Here is a 10,118-nt window from a genome sequence, read left to right as displayed (position 1 = left end):
GATTCTGTAACACAGCTTCTATTCCATAGAGATTCTGTAACACAGCTTCTATTCCATAGAGATTCTGTAACACAGCTTCTATTCCATAGAGATTCTGTAACACAGCTTCTATTCCATAGAGATTCTGTAACACAGCTTCTATTCCATAGAGATTCTGTAACACAGCTTCTATTCCATAGAGATTCTGTAACACAGCTTCTATTCCATAGAGATTCTATAACACAGCTTCTATTCAATAGATATTCTATAACACTGCTTCTATTCTATAGATATTCTATAACACAGCTTCTATTCTAGAGATTCTATAACACAGCTTCTATTCTATAGAGATTCTATAACACAGCTTCTATTCTATAGAGATTCTCACACCACACGATATCTTCTCACACCACACGATATCTTCTCACATCGCACGATATCGTCTAACATCGCACGATATCGTCTAACACCACACGATATCTTCTCACATCGCACGATATCGTCTAACATCGCACGATATCGTCTAACATCGCACGATATCTTCTCACATCGCACGATATCGTCTCACCTTCAGTTTGCCACACGGTTCATGTACCTTTGTTGGAAAGCAAGGTGGAGACAGCCATCATTTTTCTCATGCCCGTATCATGAGCTGTCTCAATGAAGATAGCACATTTACCAAGTGTGTTCCTTATTCCTCCTCTTTACTACAGAGTTTGCATATGGGGGTCACCCGTATCCCTTCAGTGGCATATTTGAAATCAATCCTGGAAACGCCACTGAATTAGGAGAGACCTTCAAGTTCAAGTGAGTTTACATTACAGTTTTTCTCAGTCGCTTTGGTGCATTGTTCACATCATCCCTAACATGTGCAATATAATAAGTGCATTTCTCAGAACAATTTGTACAAGCTGCAATATACAATAGATATGTTTCTAAAGCTAGTCCGTCACTAAACATCCTTTAGTACATCTCTCAAAAGTAAATATTCATGCCAATGATCATGTCAGTGTCATCAGAATGATAAGTCATTGAGTCATTGTTCACGAACAAGGTCGTCAAAATGTTTAGGCATGTTGTCAATGTAACTGTGTACTTTGACAGTATTACCTGATGTAAACTCAGGCTACAGTTTGGATGACAGTTACTGTATTGAAAATGCACAAGGCTGCACTTCTATGGCATATACCAATTTCAACAGTACTATTTACAGATTACTGTATGTGGGTTATTGATTGAAAGAGACTGGACAACCCAAGGGGCACCAAGCAAAAAAAACTAAATTAGAAAGAAACACAGGAAACCACCCCTAAGGCACAACTTTGCCCGCAGCACTGTTGTGCTGTCTCTACACATCCAGACGTTCCTGTCTGTCGGCCCGCATATTCTCATCCACATCTCACCGGATATTTTCCCTTCCAATGCAACGTGGAAAGAATCTTTTGGAATGCCTTATCCATCCTCTGCAGGCGTCTACTGTGATGTCCTCACATGCTGCATCCATTGCAGCCAGCAGGGTCATCTGTGTGTGTGGCTGACGATCGTACACCTTCCACCTCCATGCTGAAAATAACTCCTCAATTGGGTTAAGGAATGGTGAATAAGGTGGGAGGAATTCTACGAGCATCCTCGGGTGGGTCACAAACCATTGCCTTATGATGTTTGATCGATGGAAACTCACATTATCACAAATGACCACGTACTTTGGCAAATCCTCTCTAAACAGACCCCTCTCATCATCAGGGATGAGAGCCCCGTAGAGAGTCTCTAAAAAGTTGAGTAGATGCTGGGTGTTGTATGGCCCTATAAGGGGGATATGGGTTAGGACACCATGCTCCGAAATAGCAGCACACATGGTGATATTTCCTCCCCGTTGGCCTGGCAAATCCATATGGCTAGGACCATGGTGCAAATAGCCTCCTCCTGTTGAGGTGTGAAAAGGCGTCCTCTGCCACTGGTTTGAGGTAATCTTGCAGTCCTATGTGGGGAAAAATACAGTGATGCATCGCACACTTTCACATAGACAAAAACTATGCCAACACACATTTTACTGTAAAACATTGCAACTCTGTGTTGTGGTCTGTCTATATATGCTTGCCAATTGATTCTTCATGAGATGCACCTTTGAGCAATTTAGACAACTGGTTGATTGTTGGTTGAACTAACACTTTACATTCCTTCATGAGTGAGGGTCAATTTCACCTGCACGATTCATCAATTCACGTTTTTGTACAAAAGGTCTAATAGAAATGTGTAAAACTATGCTTGACAGTTTATGACAAATAGTTCAACAATTGTGCATGTAATGGCTTATGCAAGGAACTAATGCCTAGATGTTTTGAGGGGTAAGACTATTCAACAGAGAACCATCTACTATATTTTGATCAACATGACATGACCAATTGATAATGTGAAAAAAGCTGACACTTGTACATTATCAATTGCAATTTGTTCAAAAGGAATAAGAAATTGCTTTAATGATGTGCACAAGTGACTAGATAATTTGGAATTTGGACAAGTAGTATCACAAATTGCACTTTTGATCTAAGAAATGCACCAAAGCGACTGAGAAAAACTGTAAAACACACACACACACACGGGTACACAAAGTGCCTAATCACATGAAGAAGTGGTCAATGGCCGCTGTTTCATGACAGCAACAGGAAATCAAAGACTGTCTTTGTTTACAGTAGCGATGTGAAGACAACATTACCCTGTATCCCAAATTGCACCCCATTCCCTTTTTGACCAAGGCCCATAAAGACAACATTTGGGACGGAGACATGCAATTTGGGACGGAGACATGCAATTTGGGACACAGACATGCAATTTGGGACACAGACATGCAATTTGGGACACATACATGCAATTTGGGACGGAGACATGCAATTTGGGACACAGACATGCAATTTGGGACACAGACATGAAATTTGGGACGGAGACATGCAATTTGGGACACAGACATGCAATTTGGGACAGAGACATGTCCTACTGAGCAGTAGCCTTGTAATCATTCATTGTAACGTGATGGTTGGTGTTTGGGACGAGAGTCACTGATACCAGTTTTTATACAGGGATAGAATAACACTATATGCACCCAATTACCGAATACAAACAGTGTAACTATTCCCTCCGCAAGGCAATCAAACAAGCTAAGCGTCAGTACAGAGACAAAGTAGAATCTCAATTCAACGGCTCAGACACAAGAGGCATGTGGCAGGGTCTACAGTCAATCACGGATTACAAGAAGAAAACCAGCCCCGTTACGGACCAGGATGTCTTGCTCCCAGGCAGACTAAATAACGTTTTTGCCCGCTTTGAGGACAATACAGTGCCACTGACACGGCCCGCAACTAAAACATGCAGACTCTCCTTCACTGCAGCCGACGTGAGGAAAACATTTAAACGTGTCAACCCTCGCAAGGCTGCAGGCCCAGACTGCATCCCCAGCCGCGTCCTCAGAGCATGAGCAGACCAGCTGGCCGGTGTGTTTACGGACATATTCAATCAATCCCTATCCCAGTCTGTTGTTCCCACATGCTTCAAAAGGGCCACCATTTTTCCTGTTCCCAAGAAAGCTAAGGTAACTGAGCTAAACGACTACCGCCCCGTAGCACTCACTTCCGTCATCATGAAGTGCTTTGAGAGACTAGTCAAGGACCATATCACCTCCACCCTACCTGACACCCTAGACCCACTCCAATTTGCTTACCGCCCAAATAGGTCCACAGACGATGCAATCTCAACCACACTGCACACTGCCCTAACCCATCTGGACAAGAGGAATACCTATGTGAGAATGCTGTTCATCGACTACAGCTCAGCATTTAACACCATAGTGCCCTCAAAGCTCGTCATCAAGCTCGAGACCCTGGGTCTCGACCCCGCCCTGTGCAACTGGGTACTGGACTTCCTGACGGGCCGCCCCCAGGTGGTGTGAGGGTAGGCAACAACATCTCCACCCCGCTGATCCTCAACACTGGGGCCCCACAAGGGTGCGTTCTGAGCCCTATCCTGTACTCCCTGTTCACCCACGACTGCGTGGCCACGCACGCCTCCAACTTAATCATCAAGTTTGCGGACGACACAACAGTGGTAGGCTTGATTACCAAGAACGATGAGACGGCCTACAGGGAGGAGGTGAGGGCCCTCGGAGTGTGGTGTCAGGAAAATAACCTCACACTCAAAGTCAACAAAACTAAGGAGATGATTGTGGACTTCAGGAAACAGCAGAGGGAACACCCCCCTATCCACATTGATGGAACAGTAGTGGAGAGGGTAGTAAGTTTTAAGTTCCTCGGCGTACACATCACAGACAAACTGAATTGGTCCACTCACACTGACAGCATCGTGAAGAAGGCGCAGCAGCGCCTCTTCAACCTCAGGAGGCTGAAGAAATTTGGCTTGTCACCAAAAGCACTCACAAACTTCTACAGAGGCACAATCGAGAGCATCCTGTCGGGCTGTATCACCGCCTGGTACGGCAACTGCTCCGCCCACATCCGTAAGGCTCTCCAGAGGGTAGTGAGGTCTGCACAACGCATCACCGGGGGCAAACTACCTGCCCTCCAGGACACCTACACCACCCGATGTCACAGGAAGGCCATAAAGATCATCAAGGACAACAACCACCCGAGCCACTGCCTGTTCACCCCGCTATCATCCAGAAGGCGAGGTCAGTACAGGTGCATCAAAGCTGGGACCGAGAGACTGAAAAACAGCTTCTATCTCAAGGCCATCAGACTGTTAAACAGCCACCACTAACATTGAGTGGCTGCTGCCAACACACTGACTCAACTCCAGCCACTTTAATAATGGGAAATGATGGGAAATTATGTAAAATATATCACTAGCCACTTTAAACAATGCTACCTCATATAATGTTTACATACCCTACATTATTTATCTCATATGTATATGTATATACTGTACTCTACATCATCTACTGCATCTTTATGTAATACATGTATCACTAGCCACTTTAACTATGCCACTTTGTTTACATACTCATCTCATATGTATATACTGTACTCGATACCATCTACTGTATGCATCTACTGTATGCTGCTCTGTACCATCACTCATTCATATATCCTTATGTACATGTTCCTTATCCCCTTACACTGTGTATAAGACAGTAGTTTTGGAATTGTTAGTTAGATTACTTGTTGGTTATCACTGCATTGGCGGAACTAGAAGCACAAGCATTTCGCTACACTCGCATTAACATCTGCTAACCATGTGTATGTGACAAATAAAATTTGATTTGATTTGATTTCCACCTTTCATTTGGCTGTTTTATTAGGATCCCCATTAGCTGTTGCTAATGATTACAAAACATTTTTTTTCTAACACAGGGAGGCTATCGCTTTGGGCACAACAGACTTTGCAGTGGAGGATATGGATAAAATCATGGAGGAGCTGGGGAGGGATTTCAAGGGCAACTCTTACCATCTAATGCACAAGAACTGCAACCACTTCTCCTCCTCGCTGTCTGAGGTCAGTTTCTGTTTCATTACTGTTTCATTATACATTATATTGAGAACAATCTGATAGAGCCATTACTGTCAATAGGAACATTGCCTATTTTTTATTATTTTTTATTTAACCAGGCAAGTCAGTTAAGAACACATTCTTATTTTCAATGACGGCCTGGTAACAGTGGGTTAACTGCCTGTTCAGGGGCAGAACGACAGATTTTGTACCTTGTCAGCTCGGGGATTTGAACTTGCAACCTTTCGGTTACTAGTCCAATAGTCTAACCACTAGGCTACGCTGCCGCCTCTACACTCTAACCACTAGGCTACCCTGCCGCCTCTACACTCTAACCACTAGGCTACCCTGCCGCCTCTACACTCTAACCACTAGGCTACCCTGCCTCCTCTACACTCTAACCACTAGGCTACCCTGCCACCTCTACACTCTAACCACTAGGCTACCCTGCCGCCTCTACACTCTAACCACTAGGCTACCCTGCCGCCTCTACACTCTAACCACTAGGCTACCCTGCCGCCTCTACACTCTAACCACTAGGCTACCCTGCCCCTCTACACTCTAACCACTAGGCTACCTGCCTCCCCTACACTCTAACCACTAGGCTACCTGCCTCCCCTACACTCTAACCACTAGGCTACCCTGCCGCCTCTACACTCTAACCACTAGGCTACCTGCCTCCCCTACACTCTAACCACTAGGCTACCCTGCCACCTCTACACTCTAACCACTAGGCTACCTGCCTCCCCTACACTCTAACCACTAGGCTACCTGCCTCCCCTACACTCTAACCACTAGGCTACCCTGCCGCCTCTACGCTCTAACCACTAGGCTACCCTGCCGCCTCTACGCTCTAACCACTAGGCTACCCTGCCGCCTCTACACTCTAACCACTAGGCTACCCTGCCGCCTCTACGCTCTAACCACTAGGCTACCCTGCCGCCTCTACACTCTAACCACTAGGCTACCCTGCCGCCCCTCCTCTCTAACCACTAGGCTACCCTGCCACCTCTACACTCTAACCACTAGGCTACCTGCCGCCCCTACACTCTAACCACTAGGCTACCCTGCCGCCTCTACACTCTAACCACTAGGCTACCTGCCTCCCCTACACTCTAACCACTAGGCTACCTGCCTCCCCTACACTCTAACCACTAGGCTACCTGCCACCTCTACACTCTAACCACTAGGCTACCCTGCCACCTCTACACTCTAACCACTAGGCTACCCTGCCGCCTCTACACTCTAACCACTAGGCTACCTGCCTCCCCTACACTCTAACCACTAGGCTACCTGCCTCCCCTACACTCTAACCACTAGGCTACCCTGCCGCCTCTACACTCTAACCACTAGGCTACCTGCCTCCCCTACACTCTAACCACTAGGCTACCCTGCCACCTCTACACTCTAACCACTAGGCTACCCTGCCTCCCCTACACTCTAACCACTAGGCTACCCTGCCACCTCTACACTCTAACCACTAGGCTACCCTGCCGCCTCTACACTCTAACCACTAGGCTACCTGCCTCCCCTACACTCTAACCACTAGGCTACCTGCCTCCCCTACACTCTAACCACTAGGCTACCCTGCCTCCTCTACACTCTAACCACTAGGCTACCCTGCCTCCTCTACACTCTAACCACTAGGCTACCCTGCCTCCTCTACACTCTAACCACTAGGCTACCTTGCCGCCTCTACACTCTAACCACTAGGCTACCTGCCACCTCTACACTCTAACCACTAGGCTACCTGCCACCTCTACACTCTAACCACTAGGCTACCCTGCCACCTCTACACTCTAACCACTAGGCTACCCTGCCACCTCTACACTCTAACCACTAGGCTACCCTGCCTCCTCTACACTCTAACCACTAGGCTACCCTGCCACCTCTACACTCTAACCACTAGGCTACCCTGCCACCTCTACACTCTAACCACTAGGCTACCCTGCCTCCTCTACACTCTAACCACTAGGCTACCCTGCCGCCTCTACACTCTAACCACTAGGCTACCCTGCCGCCTCTACACTCTAACCACTAGGCTACCCTGCCGCCTCTACACTCTAACCACTAGGCTACCCTGCCGCCTCTACACTCTAACCACTAGGCTACCCTGCCGCCTCTACACTCTAACCACTAGGCTACCCTGCCGCCTCTACACTCTAACCACTAGGCTACCCTGCCACCTCTACACTCTAACCACTAGGCTACCCTGCCTCCTCTACACTCTAACCACTAGGCTACCCTGCCACCTCTACACTCTAACCACTAGGCTACCCTGCCACCTCTACACTCTAACCACTAGGCTACCCTGCCTCCTCTACACTCTAACCACTAGGCTACCCTGCCGCCTCTACACTCTAACCACTAGGCTACCCTGCCGCCTCTACACTCTAACCACTAGGCTACCCTGCCGCCTCTACACTCTAACCACTAGGCTACCCTGCCGCCTCTACACTCTAACCACTAGGCTACCCTGCCACCTCTACACTCTAACCACTAGGCTACCCTGCCTCCTCTACACTCCAACCACTAGGCTACCCTGCCACCTCTACACTCTAACCACTAGGCTACCCTGCCGCCTCTACGCTCTAACCACTAGGCTACCCTGCCGCCTCTACACTCTAACCACTAGGCTACCCTGCCACCTCTACGCTCTAACCACTAGGCTACCTGCCTCCTCTACACTCTAACCACTAGGCTACCCTGCCACCTCTACACTCTAACCACTAGGCTACCCTGCCGCCTCTACACTCTAACCACTAGGCTACCCTGCCACCTCTACACTCTAACCACTAGGCTACCCTGCCACCTCTACACTCTAACCACTAGGCTACCCTGCCACCTCTACACTCTAACCACTAGGCTACCCTGCCGCCTCTACACTCTAACCACTAGGCTACCCTGCCGCCTCTACACTCTAACCACTAGGCTACCCTGCCTCCTCTACACTCTAACCACTAGGCTACCCTGCCGCCTCTACACTCTAACCACTAGGCTACCCTGCCGCCTCTATTGACAATCATACATATTTTGTGGAGTATGTTTTTTTAACTTGCCAAGTGAAAAACATGTTTGTTTTTCGTTCTTATTCCAGCTGTTGTGTGGGCGTGAGATCCCTCGCTGGGTGAACCGCTTGGCCTACTTCAGCTCCTGCGTGCCCTTCCTCCAGACCTGCCTCCCTAAGGAGTGGCTGACCCCCGCTGCCCTCCAGAGCCACATCAGCATGGGGCTCCACAAGGAGGAGCGGGAGGCTGGAGAGTCCAGCGACGAGGACCCCAACTCAGCCTCCGGGACCGCTGGGGCGGGCACCGGATCCTCACACAGCTGTCGCCATACACGGGTCTGAGCCAATGACTGTATAGGTCTGAAGAGAACAGCCAATAGGACTCTCTCAATTACCTTTGACCTTCGAACCCTGGATCAGAAGGTCACCAGGTCCCCTCTGCAGGGGATGTAGTGATGTAATATCTGTGGGCCTGACTGAATAACCACCTGACCTCATAGTACCACCCCTGAGAACAGAGACAAGGACGACGGATGATTAGCTAGCCTGGTAGTACAAGGCCGGGGGTCCTGCAAAACCTACAGATCCTGAGATCCTTTCCCTGGTTTTCTCCCTTTTAGATATGGTAGATATATTCCGGAGGGGGATTTGTTATAGGTTTGTTGACAAACTAACTCAGAGCATGGCATGGCTCTTTTAGATTGACCACAGCTACATGATGTACTGTAGGTCTGGGCTACTCTCTGGTCATTTCTCTTTTTCCATGACCTTTTAAACTTTTTGTCAGCCTTCATCCCCGATACTTCATCCCCGATCCACCCTGATTCTCTTCTTGCAGAGCTCCTTCTATTGTAGAGTAAACGGATATCAGACACCACAAAGATACATCTAAATGTACATCCCAAATGGCTCCCTATTCCTTATATATAGTGCACTACTTTAGACCAGAGCCCTATGGAACCCTATTCCCTATATAGTGCACTACTTCAGACCAGAGCCCTATGGAACCCTATTCCTTATATAGTGCACTACTTTAGACCAGAGGCCTATAGAACCCTATTCCCTATTTATAGTGCACTATTTTAGACCAGAGCCCTATGGAACCCTATTCCCTATATATAGTGCACAATGTTTTGTTGTTGTTGCAAGGGCCCTTATGGCTCTGGTCAAAATAAGTGCCCTATCCAGGGCATAGGGTTCCATTTGGGACGACGCCTGAGACTACTGGTATTGTGACGTTAGCAAGATGTTACATGCTGCTCACTTCAAGAGGTACTTAACCTCCTTACTTGGGCCTTCATTCTTAACTTCAAAGATGTTTTGCTTTGAGTGAGTGAGTGAGTGTGTGTGTGTGTGTGTGTGTGTGTGTGTGTGTGTGTGTGTGTGTGTGGGGGGGGGGGTGTTCATATTCTGGCCATTTTTTTGGACGTTGTAGTGCACTATAGTGATATGAACTTGATAGATATATATATATATATATATAGTGATATGTGCTCTGTTTAGAAGGAGTAATTACATGTGGGATTTAAACCAGCACATTTCAGTTAAATGTCATTCTTAACTGAAAATGATGTGTGTGAAGACAAAGTGAAGACATCCAAGGTAGTTTTGGACCATATTGATTTCAATGATTACATTT

At 47.5% G+C, this 10,118-nt stretch overlaps 1 protein-coding gene across 1 annotated transcript in view; it reads left to right on the top strand.

Moving 5' to 3' along the window:
- The window catches only part of LOC124046795 (deubiquitinase DESI2-like), a 22,238-nt gene extending 12,738 nt beyond the window's left edge, over positions 1 to 9,500 (top strand). The window contains exons 3-5 of the mRNA XM_046367551.1: positions 693 to 786; positions 5,337 to 5,478; positions 8,570 to 9,500. Coding sequence (XP_046223507.1) covers positions 693 to 786; positions 5,337 to 5,478; positions 8,570 to 8,821 — 488 coding nt within the window. The 3' untranslated portion in view covers positions 8,822 to 9,500. The remainder of the gene's footprint in view (positions 1 to 692; positions 787 to 5,336; positions 5,479 to 8,569) is intronic.
- Positions 9,501 to 10,118: the final 618 nt, after the last annotated feature.

Source organism: Oncorhynchus gorbuscha, linkage group LG10 (assembly GCF_021184085.1).
Source record: "Oncorhynchus gorbuscha isolate QuinsamMale2020 ecotype Even-year linkage group LG10, OgorEven_v1.0, whole genome shotgun sequence".
Lineage (NCBI taxonomy): Eukaryota > Metazoa > Chordata > Actinopteri > Salmoniformes > Salmonidae > Oncorhynchus > Oncorhynchus gorbuscha.
This window is presented reverse-complemented; position numbering and strand designations above follow the sequence as displayed.